General features: G+C 41.0%; 2 protein-coding genes across 2 annotated transcripts in view; one reads left to right on the top strand and one right to left on the bottom strand.

Annotated features, from left to right (window-relative positions):
- Positions 1 to 180: 180 nt before the first annotated feature.
- adgrl4 (adhesion G protein-coupled receptor L4) lies at positions 181 to 13,986 on the bottom strand. Its single transcript, XM_049721575.2, has 16 exons — positions 13,758 to 13,986; positions 13,432 to 13,581; positions 8,021 to 8,170; positions 7,144 to 7,293; positions 6,800 to 6,870; positions 5,643 to 5,810; positions 5,333 to 5,516; positions 5,158 to 5,271; positions 4,572 to 4,771; positions 3,628 to 3,807; positions 2,896 to 3,099; positions 2,110 to 2,330; positions 1,610 to 1,676; positions 1,434 to 1,525; positions 1,184 to 1,352; positions 181 to 765 (listed from the first exon to the last, which is right to left on the bottom strand). Exons 1-16 carry the CDS (start codon positions 13,870 to 13,872, stop codon positions 703 to 705), a joined length of 2,298 nt encoding a protein of 765 aa, XP_049577532.1. The 5' UTR covers positions 13,873 to 13,986; the 3' UTR covers positions 181 to 702.
- The window catches only part of adgrl2a (adhesion G protein-coupled receptor L2a), a 184,759-nt gene continuing 168,813 nt past the window's right edge, over positions 6,265 to 22,210 (top strand). Inside the window, exon 1 of the mRNA XM_049721365.1 lies at positions 6,265 to 6,414. The gene's annotated coding sequence lies outside the window, so the exon portion shown is untranslated. The remainder of the gene's footprint in view (positions 6,415 to 22,210) is intronic.

The raw sequence follows: 22,210 nt of genomic DNA, 5'->3' as shown, positions 1-22,210 counted from the left end.
ATTAACATTTGCTGAGAAGACAGAAAACAAACAACAGAAACTCGCCAATCCAAGTGTTTTGCAGACGCTCCAAGAGTTTTTTATTTTTTACCGCTAGATAGCGCCATTGTTCATTATTTCACCAAGAAGCACATAAAGGCTGAGTTTTTCAATACTCAACTGAGAATAAGCCGAGCATGGTTTGTTTGCCAAACTCATTTTATTATTAATTTAACATATACAAGAGTAAGTGCAGTTCTGTTATGTTATAAAGACTACAACGGGCATTAAATAAAAACAATACAAAAAGGCAAATGTATGTTGATTGCAGGGTTACTCAAAGGGAGGTGTGGGCAATTCCAGTCCTGCATGTTTTATATGGCTCCCTGTTGCAACACATGGTCAAATGGTCAGATAATAAGCAAGGTATGCAGAAGCTGGATAACAATCCTGATCATTTGAATTAGGTGTGTTGCAGCCGGGAGACCTATAAAACCTGCAGGACGCCGTCCCCTAAGGACCGGATTTGCCCACCCCGTCTTTAAGGTGAAATGGATTTCATGAATGGACAACATTTATTGCATGCATTGAAACAGAAATGAATTAAATATAAACAGACAATGATGGAATAAAGGATTTTTCCACATTCACATAGCATCTGTTTTTTAGTATAGTTTCCAACATTGTTCAAGTTGATCTGGTGCTTGAATTCATTTACTGAATTCATCTTAGGCATTCAAAACAGCATGGCATGTTTTTAAAAAGCCTGTAGTACTCCTCTTGAATCTGAAACAACAACAAAAATTACACAATTGCCTATGTTAACATATTTATTTATATTTTTATACCAATTACCATATTTCACCTACATGAGAGGGGAGAAATTATAAAAAATTAAACTATGACTCTGATGATAATACAGTGAATACTAAATTTTACCATTTCCCATATTTTACATTTTATTCAAATAAAATTTGATATTCATAGCAATACACCATGGACATTTCTAGCATGCATGTACTGGTTTACCACCAACTATAATCATTAAAATCCATGAAAATTATGTAATCATGTGCAAAAATATGCAGCCATAATTTATCATAATATATCTAAATTTGGCAGTGATGGAGATGAAGTAGTTTGGGTTCAATTTCTTCTCATGTGTTTGAATAGGTTTTCATATGAATCCATGAGTCAGCATTACCTTTCTGGAGAGCACACAGAGGAAGATGAAGATGAACATGCCCTGGAAGGCGTTGGTGATGGTGAACAGATATGCGGTGAGTGTGCTCTCATAGAGGATGTGCAGCACTCCGAAGGTCCAGGTGGCACCCAGCACGAAGAGCAGCGCTATGGCTCCACGGGCACATGACCTGACAAGCCACAAACAACACAATCATGCTGACAAATTTGAGACGCCCAACCCAATTCTAACCAAGTATTAATAATCCCACCTGATGTTCTCATAGTGGCTTATTTCAGGCTTCTTCACCACCGTGTGTCGGTAGACTTTGTAGATGATCACTCCAAAGGCCAGTAGATTCACCTGAGTGGAGATCAAAAAAATCACATCACAATTTCTGTCCATTTTAAACCGTGAGCTTGCTTGCTTCTTGCTTAAATAACTTACCAGAATGATCAAACAAGCAGGTCCAATAAAGCTCCATATGAAGTGGTTCTCTGTGCTCAGCCAACACCTAAAATACAAAAGCAAGATGTCCCACTTAGTGATCTTGATTAATTGAATTTTGCCTGCCTTTTATCATTGGACCTCAGCTTCTTTTTTTTCTGATCTGAATCAATAGAACCCTGTTTGGGTCAGCAACCACTTCGGCTCCCCCCAAACACAAGCAGAGATACTCATCATGAAAATAAATTTAAAATAAAAAATGTCGGTAGGTAGAAACAGCACTCATGTATTTATTTTTAACTACAGTTTACTTATTTTAAATTAGGCCGTAAATATACAATTAATATCATGCACTTTCGTCCTAACCAGCCATGAATCCAAACGCCTTAAGAATAAATAGACCCCAGCAACCCACACACCGAACAGCGTCGTTTGAGTTTTAGTGAAGGTCTATGCGTCATCAAATAAAAATGATAAAACATACATACGTATATGCTCACATTTTATCAGTGCCATAATACTTGGAACCCAGCGTGGCTGAGATGGCCACGACCACTGCTGGGCTTCCATAACCGAAAATGTAAAAGTTACGGTGCAGGAAGCCTTTGTTGTAGATGACGCCAACCACTATTAAGTACAGATGGATGCCCTCGATGCACATCCAGGCAAAGGCCGCCAGGAAGAAATAGTGCAGCAGCCCCGCAATAATCGAGCAAAAGAGCTGCCAGGAAACAAAGAAAGAGAGACAGAGAGAGAATGTTTCATTTGAAAGGCCAATTGAATGACCTGAAAAACATATAAATGTTGATTTTCATGTTAGTCTCACACATTTACTGCACCACTGCAAGTGACCATAAAACTTAAATTATACCGAGACAATAAAAATGATAGATCCAGATTTAAAAACCAATGAAGTGACATTAACATGTGAACAAAACTTTCTTTTCCCACAGAGTTGAATATGAGACTTGATATTCAACGGCGCGTTAAATCATGACGAAAAGGAAAATAACATTGTTGTTGTTATCTCAAACACCCTACAGAGTGACATTAACATATTGACTTTTCTTCCTTCCTTTACTTCATTTCAACTTTTAAAAAGTCACTGTGTAGGTGGCGACCTTAACTCATGTGATTAAGATACAGTAAACAACAGATGTCTTAGAAACATAACTACATACAATATGTTTAAATTTATTTTGCAATGAATATTTTTAGGAGGTTTGCGATCTATATCAGAATACCAGAAAATGTTTGGGGCTGGGTTGAATGTTCTTGATCGTCACCTTGTGAGTGTACATGTTGATCCCCACAAGGAAGATGAACTCAGCCATGAATAGACTGCAGCACAGATTCTTGTGAATGGTAGTCCTGGTGCTCTGGATCTCACAGAAGAACCAGAAGGTGAAAATGCACATGGACAGACAGATGAGGGAGATAATCATCCCTAGCTGGGTGATGCGGGTCAGGACGGTTTGGTGGGCGATGAACTGACAAGAAAAGAGAAATGGATGGTGTTTCTATCTCACAATTCAATCTGTGAGCCTGCTGTATTAAAGGTAAAACATCTAAGAATCAAGTGATAATTAAAAATAATATGCCATGGTATATTAAACAACAGTGCCCACGGGGGCACAGTGCCACGGGGGCACTCTCCCACCCTGGAATATGCTTGGACCACCAGATGCCAGGCTAGATTATTCACTTTTGGGTATTTTCCGATTTGCACCTGTCCTCCATAAAGATCATGTCAAGAATCTTTATCAGCATTTTTTGAAGAATATTTGGAGTTTGTGTGTATATTTATTTATTTATTTATGTATTTATGTATTTATTTATTTATTTATTTATTTATTTATTTATTTATTTATTTATTTATTTATTCATTTCGGACTCACGGTGTTATCCTTGGCTCCCCCAAGGAAAAAATTCTACCTCTGCTACTGGTGGTGCCAAACCTCCAAAATGACATTTGGGGTAGAGTGGATATGTTTTGCAATAAACATCTAAAACCTTACATTGGCTCGTCCCGAAGACATGAGAATAGCAAAGTGTGTGAGGTGGTTGCAGGTGCACGTGGTGGCATTGCTGTTGACTTGCACGGTCTTGCAGCCATGCGTGGCCCAGTGACCCTGCAGGCTGTCAGTTGTGTACTCCCAGAAGGCGCATTTGGTCACATCGGTTTTGAGGTCGACAGGCTTTGGAGGAGAGAATGTAACAAAAGAGCCAGTGAGATGGACATCTGTACTGAATTTGGAACAGTGGAGAGAAAAAACATCTCATTAAATGTCAATGAAATTCAAATGCAATTGCATTTTGTAGGATCAGTTTGACTAAATTAAATGTAATAACTAGTTCATGAGTGTTGAAATTATTCCCCCCCCCCCCAAAAAATAATAATGCTGCATGTTTTGGGACAGAAATAAATTAACTATTATTAAGTTACATAAATGCGAACAGAACATGTCATAAATCATTTATGTTAATATCTGAGTCTTAACATATAATAAATGTATAAATTGTTACCAAATTCTACTGCTGCAATCTGGGTATTCAGAATCAATGTAACGCCATACTTTTTGATCAATTGTGCCTGTTCTTGAAAAGAACTGGATTCAGTTACTGACTTGTTAAAATTTTGCAAGTGTAATATGATGCAATTCAACTTGTTAACTCAACCTTTGTCATTTATTTTGGTTATTTTTTTTAGCCCTGGTACTTCTTCCATCTGTTAATTGCCACAACAACAAATGCAAGTCGCGTACTAGTTATGATGCTTATCAAGACTTCAAACTGAATAAAACTTTGCCGGGAAGCAAAGTTTTAGTAAGGTACAGCACAAAAATGCTTACTGCAGCAGTATGACTAGATATTAAGGGGAACTCCCTGCAAAAAGGTTCTGCACTGCAAATTTGCAGCAGCAGCAAATTGAATGAAAGACAGCGTGCCCATTCATCTTTACCTCAACGTGCCTGAGAGTGAAGATGACATGGTCAAGCTGGTAGATGTCAGCAGGTTTGACGGCCGCTGCCACCACTTGGGAATTGACAGTGATTTCCCCCGTTTCCGCATAGTGCGAGTAGTCACTGACACCCGGGTCGATGCTCGGCTTCAGGATGTCTCCCATGCTGTCATATCGCACAAACACCACTGACACGCTCTCTGATGGACGACACAAGTTGAGGAAACCATTGACGACGGTCCAACCTCATTCTTCGGCTGACTTTGCTGACCAACAAGAAGTATTGAATTTCTCAATACTGAGATTTGTAAGGTATCTGAGATTTGAATCCAAAAGTAGTGACAGTATGGAAAGCCCACAGTGCACAAAGCAAGGTCTACAAAGACATGCTTGGATGAATTTAACTTGGAAGATCAAATAGCCTTGACCTCACGTCCAACACATTCAGGATAAACTAGAGCAGAGATTGTGAGTCAGGTACCCGTGACCGCTTCGCTAACATTTCAACATCCAGTGCAGTTGCAGATTGTTCCAGCAGAATTTGCTAAAGCAGCATTTTCCATCATTAAACTGTGATTCAACTCACCTTTACTTTCCTCTTTCGCTTTCATCTTTGGACTTAGAGTCATGATGTCGCCGCCCATACTTGATGACAATGTAGGTTTTTTCTTATTGGCATCAAAAGTGAAGAGTCTCATTTCTGTGGAAAGGAATTGGCAGATAAAAACAAACACAAGTCATAGTGTAAATTTTGGTCTTACCCATTTGTGTATCTTTAATTTGAAACTCATATGGAGTTTGGAGGCTGTTAGCCAAAGTAAGAGCACTTTCTTCAACTGTGTGCAGCAGCTTGGTGACGGTTTGCTCCCGACGCTCCTCTTTAATCCTGCTCCACGCCACCAGCTCATCCTTCTCTACTAAGTTGTTGACTGCTTTAACTAATTTCTGTTGACAAGAGCATTTGTGATTCCTTCAATAAAGCGTCCGCATGCTTCTCATAAACCCCGCAAGAAAAGAAATGTCATGGTCAAAACAGTGAGTGAGAAGAATGAAACAGTGAGTGGGGATTACTATGAGAGTTGACTGCACAACAGGCTGATCTTTTTCTCCTGTGGCCAGCAACGACGTGGACCGGCTCAAGGCCTCAACGTACGCAATCACTTCCACAGAGGTCAGATCCCCGGATGACTGCTGAGCAATTTCATTCAGGAGGCTCAGGGGCTCAGTCAGGTTGCTCATCTAAAAGGGCAGCAAAAAATAGCAACTAACATTCCATTTTTTAGAGAAAATCGAAACAGCAGTACGAAGATTGAAAACAATGACGTTTGTTTTATGAAATTGGTTTCCACCTCTTCACTCTCAGACAAGCCTATTAGATCTGATGAGCTCTGGTATACATTTATAATATAAACAGGGATGATAAAATGTTGTCATTATTTGCTATTATTTCAAACTGACCTAAATAAGGACATCACAATTCAATACTGTTAACAGCGCTAAAACACAATACAGTGGTAAGTTACGTGTTTTATTGAAAAATATGCCACAAAGGTCAAACAACTAAATTTTGAGCAGCGAGATGTTATCAAATCACAAAGCTTAGGAGTAGGCAAGTCCGGTCCGATCCGCTGCCCCGCCTTTTTTAGAAGTCTCCCTCCTTCACACATCTGATTGATTGGGTCGTGATCTAGCTTGCTGATGAGGTCATTGAATCAGGTGTGCTGCAGCAGAGAGACCCGAAAAACCCAAGGACCTGTGCATCTCCTGGTCTTGGTGGCATGCAGGGTGGATTACAGCTGGATTTTTAATATATGCCATATCTTCCTGAGCAAGGTGCAATTGGGTAAGTGCTTGAACCCTTTTTGCTTTCCTCAGAAAACTCAGTCATCACATGTTGCTCTCGAGTAGATCGATTAGGCCAGGTGATTTGGCGCCATCCAAAATCAAATTGTATTGATTCATTAGGGTTATTAGATTTGCAGCAGCTCTAGCTTTAGATCTAATTTGATTGTGCAGGTGTATTTAAATATACAGTCATTTTCAACCACTGTCCAGAGACACTGTTAGATTTTGGTTGTAGGTATTGCAAATGAAGTCTCCAAACTTTTAGTCTGGAGATTTTCTGCAAATGACATGCTTGTGCTCACCATAAATATAGTGAATGAATATCTGTTCTTTCTTATGAATGTCAATCAGATCCGTTGAAAGCCAGAAGATGGGGTACTTACATACTGAAGTGTTTTATTGACAGTCTGTGTGATGCACCCAATGTTGTCATGGCAGTTTTTTTGGGGATGTTCTGAAAATTAACAATTAGAAAAATAACGCTAAATTAAAAGTAACAATAAATACATTTAAAAATAACAACAAACAAATATCAAATACATAACAATAAAAAATAACCAGTTGAAGTGACTTCCACGAAAAGCATTGTTCCTTTACCAGTCTTATTTTTATGCAACATCAACATTTGCAGTAGCGGGTTTGAATATGTGGAAAAAAGTCCGAGTATAAATCACACTATAAGCGAATGTGGTGAGTGTGCATGTGTATTCTTCCTTCTTATACTGACCTTTACATCTTCCACCTTGCTCTGGATGAAAGTGCTTGGTGCCAGAAGTTGGGATGTAATCACGCTGACAAGTGCAATAGAAAGATCCATTGATATTATGGCAATGTGAGTTGGGTCCACATCCCCCTCCTGCCTCACATTCATCAATGTCTGAATAATGCACACAAAGAGCAATTAAATTTAAGGAGATTCTGCATGTAAGAGGCAGCTAACCACATAACAAAACATAATCACATATAATAAAATCCAAGCATTGCAATTGATAACTTCATTTAATTTGATGTATCCTGCATAAAAAATGATGCATAATCATTCTCGTAAGGTGGACGACTTTTTTTCCATTATGTGTGTGGGCTGAGACACAGTTGAACATTTGTAAAGAAAGTGTTGTTGTTCATGCCGAATATTGAGCCAAAGATCCCGAGAGTGAATTCTCAGAGCAGCAGATGGAGAGGAAGCAAAAGGCCTGGGGAAGAAGCACCTCCAATGTGTTTATTCTCCATAGTTCAATGAAAGACAAAACAGTTCTCACATTCACACGCTTTTCCAGCAGCCAACACCTAACAGCTGTTCGTCTGCGTTCACACGCATTGAAAAGGTAAATCAGTAATTTACAAATACATTACCATAATGACACAAAGGAAATCACACATAACATCATCAGTTCAAGATCTTAAGGCTTTAATTAATCCATTAGATAATTTTCAGAATTACCATATTGGGTGGTAATCATCTTAATCCTCATTTTCAATGCCATTGTTGAAGTCATTAAATTATTTGAGCTACATTAATCATAACTAAAAACTACTCTGCTTTTACGACAATATAATTCTCTAACATTAACAAATATGTACGTGATGAAAAATACCATTCTTACCTACGCACTCAGTTCCATCATTCGTCTGGAACTTGGCTTGTCCAGTTGAAGTGTAACCGGGCAAACACGTACAGTAATAACTGCCTTTTGTATTGGTGCAGTTGCCTTTGTTGCCGCAAATGTTTGTCACATTCTGGCATTCATTGTCATCTGTGGCAAGAACAGAAAGAACATTATGATTACCTGGGAAATCATCTCCGCCTATTTCCACAGTCACTGTCTGATAACACATCGTAAAGAAGCACAATGTACCGAGTTGATTTTTCAAGGAAGGTCATATGATTTGTTTACTGATTTTAAATGCATTATTTAAATGAAATTAACAATATTTGTAAACAACAGACATAGGGGATACATCCTGGTAGCAGTCCACAAATGAACACCACTGACCTGAACAAATCCAGCCAGGCAGAGAGACATAGTCGAGATAGTGAAGTGTCTTAAACAATATACTATGTGCTAATATTGTGTGACTGTTGAGAGGCAAGCATTTTCCCAACTGGAAAATTGTCTGTTAAAACTGTGTGAAATCGCTGACTGAAAGGCGAAGCTGTGGAACATATGTCACGGCGTGATTCATATCATGAAGTATTCAGTCAGACTGATGACTTGACTATACCGCTCACAACCACTGGGGTTTATTCCATGGTAACTAGGGATAGCTATGATATGAGATGAGATTCTCTATTGCATTCCGAGGTGTTATATTTCCTCCTTTTGGCATTTGGCTCTGGCATGTGTGATGGATGAGTAATTTTCACTTTAGGTATTGTATTAGTGCATTGTGCGACCTTTATTGTTTTTTTGTTGTTGTTGTTGCTTGGAAGAAAGAATGCTCATGATTTTAACCAACATGTCTGCCTCACAAGCAGAAAAAAATATATGGAATGGATGGATGCTGTGTAAACATGGCTTTCTTTGTTTTGGCTTTGAGGCATGTTCATATAAATAATTACATGCAATGTCCTTGTTTTGGAAGGTTTTGAAGTTGTTTAATTCAGATTTAAATATTTAATTGATTTAATGGATGATTGACTAGAATAATAATACCCCCTCCGCGAGTCGTCACCTTATCGTGGTGGAGGGGTTTGCGTGCCCCTATGATCCTAGGAGCCATGTTGTCGGGGGCTTCATGCCCCTGGTAGGGTCACCCATGGCAAACGGGTCCTAGGTGAGGGGCCAGACAAAGCACGGCTCACAAGCCCCTTATGATGAGTAATATAAATGGACTTAGTTTTCCCTCGCCCGGACGCGGGTCACCGGGGCCTCCCTCTGGAGCCAGGCCTGGAGGCGGGGCTCGAAGGCGAGCGTCTGGTGGCCGGGCCTTCGCCCATGGGGCCCGGCCGGGCATAGCCCGAAATGGAAACGTGGGTCCCCCTTCCCATGGGCTCACCACCTGTGGGAGGGGCCGAAGGGGTCGGGTGCAATGTGAGCTGGGCGGCAGCCAAAGGCGGGGACCTTGGCGGTCTGATCCCCGGCTGCAGAAGCTGGCTCTTGGGACATGGAATGTCACCTCTCTGGCTGGAAAGGAGCCCGAGCTGGTGTGCGAGGCAGAAAGATTCCGACTAGATATAGTCGGACTAGCCTCCACACACAGTTTGGGTTCCGGTACAAGCCCTCTCGAGAGGGGCTGGACTCTCTTCCACTCTGGAGTTGCCCACGGTGAGAGGCGTCGAGCAGGTGTGGGTATACTTATTGCCCCCCGGCTGGGCGCCTGCACATTGGGGTTCACCCCGGTGAACGAGAGGGTAGCCTCCCTCCGCCTTCGGGTGGGGGGACGGGTCCTGACTGTTGTTTGTGTCTATGCACCAAACAGCAGCTCAGAGTACCCACCCTTCTTGGGGTCCCTGGAGGAAGTGCTGGAGAGCGCTCCTTCTGGGGACTCTATCGTTCTACTGGGTGACTTCAATGCTCACGTGGGCAATGACAGTGAGACCTGGAAGGGCGTGATTGGGAGGAACGGCCCCCCTGATCTGAACCCGAGCGGTGTTCTATTGTTGGACTTCTGTGCTCGACACGGATTTTCAATAATGAACACCATGTTCAAACATAAGGGTGTCCATGTGTGCACTTGGCACCAGGACACCCTAGGCCGCAGTTCGATGATCGACTTTGTAGTCGTGTCATCGGATTTGCGGCCGCATGTTTTGGACACTCGGGTGAAGAGAGGGGCGGAGCTGTCAACTGATCACCACCTGGTGGTGGGTTGGCTCCGATGGTGGGGGAAGATGCCGGTCCGACCTGGCAGACCCAAACGCTCTGTGAGGGTCTGCTGGGAACGTCTGGCAGAATCTCCTGTCAGGAAGAGCTTCAACTCCCACCTCCGGCAGAGCTTTTCCCACGTCCCGGGGGAGGCGGGGGACATTGAGTCTGAGTGGACCATGTTCCGCGCCTCCATTGTTGAGGCGGCCGACCGGAGCTGTGGCCGTAAGGTCGTTGGTGCCTGTCGTGGCGGCAACCCCCGAACCCGCTGGTGGACACCGGCGGTAAGGGATGCCGTCAAGCTGAAGAAGGAGTCCTATCGGGCCGTTTTGGCCTGCGGGACTCCGGAGGCAGCTGACAGGTACCGGATGGCCAAGCGGAACGCGGCTTCGGCGGTTGCTGAGGCAAAAACCCGGGCGTGGGAGGAGTTCGGTGAGGCCATGGAGAATGACTTTCGGACGGCTTCGAGGAAATTCTGGTCCACCATCCGGCGTCTCAGGAGGGGGAAGCAGTGCAACGTCAACACTGTTTACAGTGGGGATGGCGTGCTGCTGACCTCGACTCGGGACGTCGTGAGTCGGTGGGGAGAATACTTCGAAGACCTCCTCAATTCCACCTACACGCCTTCCATTGAGGAAGCAGGGCCTAGAGACTCTGAGGCGGATTCTCCAATCTCTGGGGTCGAAGTCACTGAGGTAGTTAAAAAACTCCTCGGTGGCAAGGCCCCGGGGGTGGATGAGATCCGCCCAGAGTTCTTAAAGGCTCTGGATGTTGTGGGGCTGTCATGGCTGACACGCCTCTACAACGTTGCGTGGACATCGGGGACAGTGCCTCTGGATTGGCAGACTGGGGTGGTGGTTCCCCTCTTTAAGAAGGGGGACCGGAGGGTGTGTTCCAATTACAGGGGAATCACACTCCTCAGCCTCCCTGGTAAGGTCTATTCAGGGGTGCTGGAGAGGAGGGTCCGTCGGGAGGTCGAACCTCGGATTCAGGAGGAGCAGTGTGGCTTTCGTCCTGGCCGTGGAACAGTGGACCAGCTCTACACCCTCGGCAGGATCCTCGAGGGTGCATGGGAGTTTGCCCAACCAGTCCACATGTGTTTTGTGGACTTGGAGAAGGCGTTCGACCGTGTCCCTCGGGAGGTTCTGTGGAGGGTGCTTCGGGAGTACGGGGTGCCGAGCCAACTGATAAGGGCGGTTCGGTCCCTGTATCACCGATGCCAGAGTCTGGTCCGCATTTCCGGCAGTAAGTCGGATTCGTTCCCAGTGAGGGTTGGACTCCGCCAAGGCTGCCCTTTGTCACCGATTCTGTTCATAATTTTTATGGACAGAATTTCTAGGCGCAGCCGAGGCGTTGAGGGGGTCCGGTTTGGGGACCTCAGCATCGCGTCTCTGCTTTTTGCAGATGACGTGGTGCTGTTGGCTTCTTCAGGCCGTGATCTCCAGCTCTCGCTGGAACGGTTCGCAGCCGAGTGCGAAGCGGTCGGGATGAGGGTCAGCACCTCCAAATCCGAGTCCATGGTCCTCGATCGGAAAAGGGTGGAATGCCCTCTCCGGATCGGGGATGAGATCCTGCCCCAAGTGGAGGAGTTCAAGTATCTTGGAGTCTTGTTCACGAGTGAGGGGAGGATGGAGCGTGAGATCGACAGGCGGATCGGTGCAGCGTCGGCAGTAATGCGGACCCTGTACCGGTCCGTTGTGGTGAAGAGAGAGCTGAGCCAAAAGGCAAAGCTCTCAATTTACCGGTCGATTTACGCTCCTACCCTCACCTATGGTCACGAGCTATGGGTCGTGACCGAAAGAACGAGATCTCGGATACAAGCGGCCGAAATGAGTTTTCTCCGCAGGATGTCCGGGCTCTCCCTTAGAGATAGGGTGAGAAGCTCGGTCATCCGGGAGAGACTCGGAGTAGAGTCGCTACTCCTCCACGTTGAGAGGAGCCAGATGAGGTGGCTCGGGCATCTTATCAGGATGCCTCCTGGACGCCTCCCTGGGGAGGTGTTCCGGGCATGTCCCACCGGTAGGAGACCCCGGGGACGACCCAGGATGCACTGGAGAGACTATGTCTCTCAGCTGGCCTGGGAACGCCTTGGGATCCCCCGGGATGAGCTGGATGAAGTGGCTGGGGAGAGGGAAGTCTGGGAGTCCCTCCTGAAGCTGTTGCCCCCGCGACCCGACCCCGGATAAGCGGAAGAAGATGGATGGATGGATGGATGACTAGAATACTGATGTCAACTCTCTTCATGTCGTTTACTGGAAGTGACTTTGAATTTCCACTGCTGTCCATAAATGACAAATGCCTGCTTTTCCTCTCATCTGTACTTTGTGCACAAAGGTTGTCTAAGAGGGGATATCCTGCCTTCTCATGAGAGGTGACTAGGATTCAGAAGGGAAATACCTCGCAGCATGCACAGGATGCTTTAGCAATTCCTCTGACACAAGCATCACGCCTGCATGCTCACTTTCATGTTTTATCTGCAGCATCCTCATGAAAAAATAGCGTTTCTCCGTTTACATAACAAAAACAGTAAGCAGGGTTAAGTTGTAAGGATAGAGATTGAACTTCAACCCTCTTCGTCTCAAAATGATCTGCCAGTGTTTATTTGGTGGGAAAACTGTGCGGCTGCCAGTATGTATTAAATTAACTACATATATTCTTACTACATTTATTATAACTGTAATGCCAGACACAATATGCCAACTATTAAGCCTCCAACGAGGCTGAATTCCATGAGTAGAAAAAAAAACATCACGCATCTTTTTATACCGCAACCGGATGAGTCCTATATTATGTAGTAGTTTACAAGGTCAAGATGACTGCTCTGAAAAGGGTTTGTGAAATAAAGCTTGTAGAGTCAACCCTGCTCCTTTCAATGGATAGGTTTCAGTCTGACGAGCAATATGCGATAATCAGTTTTATGGAACGACCATATATAAACCATTTTAAAAATGATTTCACCTCTCCCACAGTTTTAAAGACATTTAAACTTATTTAAAGAGGGTGGAAAATATATTTATAGATATAAAGATATGTGACTTTATATAGACATAAATATCATACTGCCCTGCTGTAATGTTATTGACAGAATTTTTGGAAAATATACATTTATAAATATAGATTTCCAGTGGTTGGCAGTAGACTACACACATAATCATCAATATTACAACTATTCAGTGACCATATGAATATTTTTGGTGATTGATATTTACCATTGCAATTTGCAATTCCATCTCCGGTATATCCATGGTCACAATAGCAAGCCTCGTTGGAGCCATTCGAAGCCTTGCATGTTGCAAGTTTGTGGCAAGAATCACAAATGTCAGAGAATCGGCAGGGATCCATCATACTGGAGAGCCATGCTGTCCGGACACAAAGACAAAACAGAACCTTTGAAAATATCCCACATCATTTTACGGCCTGTTTTGGTGCCACGTAGATTACATAAATAAGTTGCTTACAGCTGTCTTGTAATGATGGCATTGTATTTGTTAATGTTAGTATTTATTCTTCTTTAAAGTTTGCTTGATTCACATACCTGTCAAAAGTACAAGTTTCATTGGTGACCAGAGCGAAGACTCCATAATTGCACTGGTTGTGAATTTGGCTTTTAGTAGACTGTGTGTAGTGGGCTGGCTTCTGACGTCGTCCATTTCCTTGCATCACTTTTCCTGTTTCCCTAAACCTGGCCCTTCCTGTCTTGATCTTTAATCTGCTTCTTTCAAGAAACAAAACAAGAAAAGACGGTCCTTTGGCTACGACTTATCAAAAAGTGCTTCTTTATTTGAGCAAACTTACTATATATGTTGTATAATGCTTCGAAGCATTCGTGTTTGTCCTTCTAGTCTTCCGGTGGTTCATGTTGCCCTTTGGAAAGCCTCTGTTGCCATTGTTCCAGTTGTCCAATAAGGTTTCACTCAGGACACAACAACTCGGACTATGGCAGGAGTCAAGGATGACCTCCTCCCTTCCGTAGATAACTTTACATAACTCCGCTGTTGCCATCTTCAGCTACACAGGCCCAGTAACTTCATGTCTTGTCATCTTGCTGTGTTTTAATGATTAGACAAGATTTTAGTTGCTCCTACTAATTACTGTAATTTTCTAATAGCTGACATTTTCATACAAAGGAACAATCTGCAACAATTTCATGTAATTTCCTGACATTTTCAATAGATTAGAATTAAAAAAATCGCTTATGTTCGTAGCACACACAGAAATTAAACTTTACAAGCAATAGAGTTCTCATATGTTTATTTATGTGATATATTTAGAGACATACATATAAAAGCCTTCAGCCATTGGACAAAATCAGCACTCGGCCAGACTCTTGTTCTGTGTAATGCTAATAGAGTCCACCACCAAACCCGAACAGTCCAAACGTCTGCGGTTGAAGAAGAAAGACCACTTCTGCTCAGACGGCATCAGAAAAGTGCCGGAGCGTTGTGGTGAAAATTCCACCAACGTGATTCCACACATGTTGCTCATTTAGTGACAAAGTGTTTTGTTTTGTCTCGTGATTCATTCGGCTGAGTACCAAATAAGAGTTCAACTGTTTTGTTAAGTCTCCCAAAACGTCTGGGTCATTTAAGTTGCACTGTTTTATTACATCATTGCTGTTGGAAGATTAAAATCTGATTGTTGTTGAAGTGGTGGAAAGTTTAATGGCTTAAAATACAAACATAACAATGAACTGGTTTGTACTGTATTTTCTGTGAGAAAAGCTTTATAAAATACAGATGTTTTTTATGTTGTTTTTCCCCTCCAATTGCTGTTCATGTGAAACTAGAGCATAACTCCTGAAAGTAATTTTTGTTTTGATGGCTTAACTTCCCCAGACAGTTTTTCTTGACAGACTTATCCAGCTCAAAATGAGTGTAAATGTGATTTTCTTGACTTTTTAGATGGAAAATAGTCCTTGTGAGAAACAACTACAAAAAAAAAAACCCAAAAAAACAGGTGCGAATATACAAAACTTTCTTTAAAGTAAGAATTTTTGTTCCCTCAAAGCTACCAAGTCCCATTTATATCCATCCAACCTATGAATATTAATACTCTAAATTCTTGTGTCAAAGCATCATTTACTTGGAGGAAGTTAGGAAACAGGTGAAATGAAATGTGAACTCAATAAAGACAAGTAGCCATTCAGGTGTAACTGAGGTCTTTTTATACCCGACTTTTCGCTTACAAACACATTCATTGATGAATAGTCTCCCTTGGAGAACCTCTGTGTTGACTTTATTGCAATCTGTGGAGGCGGTTTGAATTGCTTAGGCAAGGCGTAGAGTTTGCTGAGAGAGGCAGCTGCATTGAACGACACAACATTACTGTCCTTGGAAACAACTCGGTGAAAAACATATCTGAATGTCTCGCTCAGACTTTCTCCTAAAACCATGAGGAAGGATGTTGACTCGAACAAACCTAGACTGATTGCACCCTTCCATCGTGCGTTTTTACTCTTTTCGAGCGTGCTCACATTGAGTGACAAGTTCTTAAAAGCTCCCATGGGAGCTTTATCAGCTCCATAGTTTGTATTGTAAAAATAGGACACCTGAGTAGAGTGCAAAGACTTTGCGTTTTCCTCTTATTGATATGGAAATTCTGACTCCGAAGTGGCAGAATTTTGCATAGGTTTGACACTGCTGCTGTTTAGGAGATATCGAGGGTTGAAGTGCAATGTTCGCTGGGTAATCTGTTTTGATACTTGGCACACAGGGGGGATGTACGTCAGCCGTATGGTTCGCCTGATGGGAGAACTGTTTACTGGGCCACAGATGGTCACAACTCGCTCTCATAAAATTGGGAGCAGTTTATTATTCCAACACACAGTTTGAAAGTAAGCATACGCTGTGTTTCTTACTCCTGCTAGTTCTTGCGTGAGTGGACATCCCGCCCACCGTTTCTGTTCATTTGCACTTTGACAAGCTATTTAGAAGTCTTTGGATGAACAGAAGGAGAAGAAACTTTTTGAGTGCCTAAAAGATCAAATAAAAGCGCTTTTATTTCTTCCTTCAAATGAAGCAAAGAAGCGCAGTTCTTGTTTTCAAAGGTTTATCATTAAATTCTTAATTCGTGCATTAATTTGTTGTAAAATCTCACAAAAAACATTAGCATGAAAAAAATCTGATCCTGTCAGTATATTAAAATTTTGAAAGATGTCAGTTTTTCCGAAGTTGCAACTTATTAATACATTTCCTTCACGCTTGAACGCTTCACAAAAGCCCTGGTCGTGTTGAACACAGTTGAACAATCCTATCCATATTCCTGAGTTCTTTGCCAGTCATTTTTTTGCCCCATATTCTCAGGAAAAAGCCACAAGTGTTACTGATTGGGACTTTTTCTTTTTTTTTTGTCTACTACCAGCCTCTTGTTAGTTTAACCACTGGAACAAAATGGTACCATGTATAAAGCTTATAAGGATATAGCCTATGCTATGAGCCAGTGGCGATGCTCACTCCAAAAGCGTACAACATAAGATAGTTATATTTGGTGAAGAAGGAAAAAAAAAAAAAAATATATATATATATATATATATATATATACACATATATATACACATTACTTTATTCATATTTAACCTGCAGGCTCATATGATGCAAACTTATCGTTTATTGAGAGCATCTACACAATCCATAAAACTGAATGACTGTATTAAGTCCAAAAATAAATCATGAATATTTTTTTTAGCTGCACCTTAATGGTTTAGCAATGTTGTCCTTACATATGATCCCATACCTGGTTTTGTGGTTTTGAAATAATCAGTTGTGATGATGTTAAAAACTGTATTGATGTAGGACGCATGATGTGTTCTAACCTTTGGTGAGATTGATTTATGCAAACTTAAAGGTGAAGCCACCGCCACTGTGCGCCACCTCCCTGTGAGGCCGATTCTGAATTTATAAAATTTCGAGGAGCTTGATAATGTAATTTGGAGTGGCCTTTTATAGGTTAGGTCACCTGCAGCGCTCCTTGCAAATTCAATAAAAAACTGATAGAAAAAGTATGTCAGGTGGGCTCCCTGCTTATAAAATCATTTACAGCAGTGTGTCTTATCTCATAAAGGACCTCATTTATACTGAGGAAGACTTGTTATGAAAGTGTAGGGAGCAACTCAATTACATTTTTGTTAGCAGTTACCTCAGAACCATTACTGCACAGGTTAACAGTTGTATGTGTACATCAGTAGCAGGAACTAAATGTTTAGTTGACAAATCTCTTCTGTGTTACTCAAACCCTGCTCTAACTAGCTTTTTTTAGCAAACTGGTATCACCATGTGTATTTTACATTATACCATTCAATCACCGTATTCGATATGCGTAGACCTCAAAGTCCAACACAATCTACCATACAGGCAGTGGTGGGTTGTCAGAGGCAGCTGGACCAAACACAGTCAGAAGCAGTGACCTACATTTGCAACCTAAAAGCTAATATTTGTTCCATTAAATTTGATGTATTCCCAACAGTTTATTCTTTTCATGATATCTAGGTTCTACTGCTTTCAGTACTTGTAGATAACAGAATTTATTTATTTATTTATTTATTTATTGTGGAAAATATGTTGTATCTATGTACTGTCATACCGATTTAATCTGGTCAGGGCCTTCAAAATCAGTCATTCTGTCTGATGGAAATAACTTTGCAAGCAATGGGGCTGTCTCCATAACCGAACTGATTTCAAATTTGCCTAGGAAGGTGGCGAGCCCACAATACCGTCAGAAATTTATCCTCCTCTGATTGGTATTTCAGAGCATGTTTGCCTAGCAAAACAAGTCTGGGGCTGGTGGCACACATTAAGGACCTCTGGTGAATAGGATGTATTTTATTTAAATATATGTTTTGTCATGTTGTTAGGTAAACATTGTTTCTCAATTCCTTGACGCAGATAATTTACTTTACTGGGCCACATAAAATGATACGGCTGGCTAGATTCAACCCCGGGGCCTTTAGTCGTTTTTAGATGCTCACAGCAGGACTCTGGAGAATTGCTGATATCATGCATAGTAATAGTTTGAAGTTTTGTTTTTATCTTAAAATGTTTTGGATAGAAAATGGATGAGGTCCAAATTGTTCGACATTTCGGAAATTCACCCTTCCGGGTTTCTAATCCCCTAAAATATTGTTCAATGCAAGAAGGGAGGCTTTGAGACACAGGGGGTGGTACGAGGATAAATAGCAAACCCCCTACCTCGGTCCCATGCTGATGGCTTTGTTTGGGTCATATCGTAATAATAATACCGCAGCTACGTAGGTCAAATCCTCTCACTCATTCCACAGAACTCCCGGTGTTCTCAGCAGGACTTGGGCCATGTACAGCAGGAGGTAGAAAACCCTGTCTAATCCCTTCAACGCTTTTCCAAATATCTATATATTCTCACTGATTACTGCAACTGGATTTATTATGGCAGCCGTGTGGGGTGTTTTTCATTGGCTACATAATTTATTTTTGCTGCCACTGAGATTGAGAACACAATAAAATATGACTGTCAAGTTGGGTTCTTGCACTTTTTTGTTTCTCTATTAAACTGCAATACAGCCTCTCTTTTTTTTGTAAAATAGACCAGATTTTGGATTACCAATATGACTTGTCATAGGGCAAACGGGCGTCGTGGACCAAAGCAGTTCTCGACTCCTGACATGACATTGTAGTATTGTTTTTGCTATTTATTGCATCATAGTCATCATATAACACACTGTATTGGCAATGATGGAAATTACTTGTGTGTTATTTACTGTTACAGCTATTTATTGCATACAGGCAATGAATACATTATGAATACATTATGCCAAATTTTATTTCCTCCTGTCTCTCCATTCAAAAACAAGAAAGAAATATTTTACACACAGTCATCTGACTATTATGATGTCTAGTGCAGCCGTGCCTCCAATTCCCAGTGTGTATACTGTAAGTTCCTGTTCATTAGTGCCATGCATACATGCATACAAAGGCAATGCATTAATCCTTATAGTAATCTTTTGCCTATAAAACTAGATGAAAGAACACTCCTTTCATGACATCACTTAGAAACAGTAATTTATGCCTTTGTTACATCTTGGCTAGATTACTGTCATGCACTTTATTTTGAAGCCAGCAAGTCCTTCCTCAAGCATTTTTAGTTGGTCTAAAATACTGTTGCCAGCCTACTGACTGGAGCTCATAGGAGGGAGCACACAGTAACTCTAGCCGACCTTCACTGGTTTCACCAGCCATAATATATAACAAAAAATACATATTAAATAGTTTTGCTTACATTTCTGGACCAATGCCATTTTATGCCATTAAGCCATTAAAAAATATTCTTTATAATTTGGGTACTATTTTCATTATAAAAAAAAAAAAAATGTTTACTTTTATCCAAGAAAAGACAACATTATCAAATTAGTCATGTTCATACGGGCCCACAAAAAAATAAGTCACTATCATCCCTAGGTGCATTCCGGATTCATAAATCACACAACACACAGCATGTTCATCAATTATTTGTCCTCATGGATTTTATCTTTAAGACTTGGTTCCATACAAAAAAACAGCAATGAAATATCGTTTTTATCCAATCTTAGTTAAAAACAGCAAACTGAAAAGTTTTGATTTCCCCCCTCCCCATTTCAAGAGAATTGTCTTTACTTTGACCTTTCAGAAGAAAGGTTGGTGTGCTGTTTTCGCCCCTCTTTCAGCTTTGTCAGGAACTGTTGTCGAGCGGTCATCCAATCTACCCTGCTGACATGGAAGAGAGCTTTTACTGGCCTTTTTTAGAGAGCAGAACCACAAACCACTGACAGTTGCCATTAATGTGTCTTCTTTTACACTGGGAAAGAATAAAACATAAAAAAAACGTTCCCTTTCAATGGGGTTCAAATGAACGTGTGCCATCAGAAAAAGCCATGTGAGGTCCAGAGCCATGCTGCTGCTTTTAGAGAACCTTTTTTTACTATTATTACTAAAGATGAAATTATACGTGTATATATATATATGTATATATATATAAACTTTTCCTCACCCCCCGTGGGGGGGGTGTATATATATATATATATATATATATATATATATATATATATATATATATATATACTATGTGTGTTTGTATATATAAAATTACTTCCTAAACCCAAGTTGAGCGTGACCAGCGTTTAAACGTATCCGTTGTATTGAACACTTGTTTTTGCAGATTGGTAGAAACAAATGTACAGTAAAATACATGCTCACGAAGGACTCTTTTCACTCAAAGGTCATTCAGGAAAAGAGCGGAAAAGAAGGCACACCTAGTCGCTTTTTGAAAGACTAAATGTTGTGCGGAAATAGACCACTGGGAGACTCAAATGACTCAAAGGGCTATATCGGCGTGCACTTGTGGTCGAGGTTATTTATTTATTAATTTGAGGCCTGTCTACTGACACATCTGAGTGGTCTAATTGCTGCGAATTGACACCGGTTACTCTCCATAATGGGATCTTGGGAGTCTTTCCTGACCACAGTTCATTCAGTTGCCCCTTGCTGCATCTTAACTGCCCTTAAAATGTCTGATTGCAACACAGGAACTGAGTGTGCATTGCGGGCGGAGACAGGATTATCAGTCTTTGTTGTATGACCGTGTCTATTATCCTGACCTCTACTCACATTGGGCCCTTAAGAGTGTGGCTTCCAGCCGTACGGCCAACAAGCCCTTCTCCGTCTAACAAGTGAATGAGAGCTCTCGCCATGTCCCAGCGCACTTTACGGCTCCAATACTAGGGAAAAAAAACAACTCTGGAGGTAAGGCTATTTAATACATTAGAAAATATTTTTTTCTTCCACTTTTGGTCAGTACAAGTCGCAGGATTCGATTTTCTATTAGTAATTTAGGCACTTTATACCAGACCTTGTTTTTACGGGTTCTACTGGTTAGCTTTAGTAGCCTGCACTACTACACAATTTCTCTCTCTTTGTAGCCTTGTAAACTTTCTTTCAATTTTCATTTTTAAAAGCGCTCAAACTAAAGGGAGGCTACAACCCTGGAGAATCTCTAGGAAATGCTCCTGAAAGCTATAGTACAAATGTTAATAGTTTTTGCACATTATTATAATAATTATTATTATTTATAATAGGCTACCTGCCTGAATAATCTCTGGGAAATGCTGTTGAAAAATACAAAAATGTTCATAGATTTTGCACATTATTGTTAATATCATCACGGTCATTATGAAACTAGTTTAATTGACCTCTCTTACAAAACCATTTCAATTAATGATGATCAACTAATTCAAGGACTTAGTTCTGCTTTCTACTTGGAATCCATATTTAGAAATACATCCTTGATAAAACACAATTAATTAATTTGTAATGTTTATTTTGATGATAGATTGATGTTGCCGACATGCATATGTATTTTGTTTCAAAAAACCTTTATTCAGTTGCTTTCAAAACAAAATGTACTGTATCCATAAGTCTTTTCTTTAGTCAAACTCGGTTTATGCCAAATTTCTAGCAACTGAGGGATTTCAGATGAACACTGCCTAAAATAAATAGTTAAAAATGTGTTTAATTGTATAACATGTAAAGTTAATATCAACAGTTTAAAATATCATACAAAATGTAGTGATTGTTGCTATTTTTAAGACATGTATCTATATATACAGATTTTTTTTCAAATAATAGTGATTTCTTTTAGCTTTTTTTAATTATTTTACGCAAAACAATACTTACATTTAAATATAGTAATTATAATGGAAGATAAAAAATGAAATATGTTTTTTATAAAATAGTTTCCATTTGTCCCACTCCACCAAACAGAATATTTACTTTGACTTTTTACTTTGCTGTTCACCGCTTTTCATTCATCCAAAATACTCTAGTTTCCTTGCGATTCAATTGTTCATGTCAAAGTTGTAATGCTGACAAACAGACTGCATCCTCACTTATCCTCTCTCTGCCCACTACATCAGATGGAGATGATTGCAGTCTTGAAATCAATGAAACCACTAACCTCCCTGATAATATTCCCTCAAGGTTTGCAGTT

The sequence above is a fragment of the Syngnathus scovelli genome, chromosome 10 (assembly GCF_024217435.2).
Source record: "Syngnathus scovelli strain Florida chromosome 10, RoL_Ssco_1.2, whole genome shotgun sequence".
NCBI lineage: Eukaryota > Metazoa > Chordata > Actinopteri > Syngnathiformes > Syngnathidae > Syngnathus > Syngnathus scovelli.
Note: the sequence above shows the minus strand (reverse complement) of the source record. Positions and strands in the feature narration are given on the sequence as shown.

Coding starts and splice junctions, on each gene's coding strand:
- adgrl4 (XM_049721575.2), bottom strand. CDS start 13,872: ATGGACGACGTCAGAAGCCAGCCCACTACACACAGTCTACTAAAAGCC. Junction 6,871..7,143: donor GCAAGGTGGAAGATGTAAAG/GTCAGTATAAGA, acceptor GTTAATTTTCAG/AACATCCCCAAAAAAACTGC. Junction 1,677..2,109: donor TATTATGGCACTGATAAAAT/GTGAGCATATAC, acceptor TTTGTATTTTAG/GTGTTGGCTGAGCACAGAGA.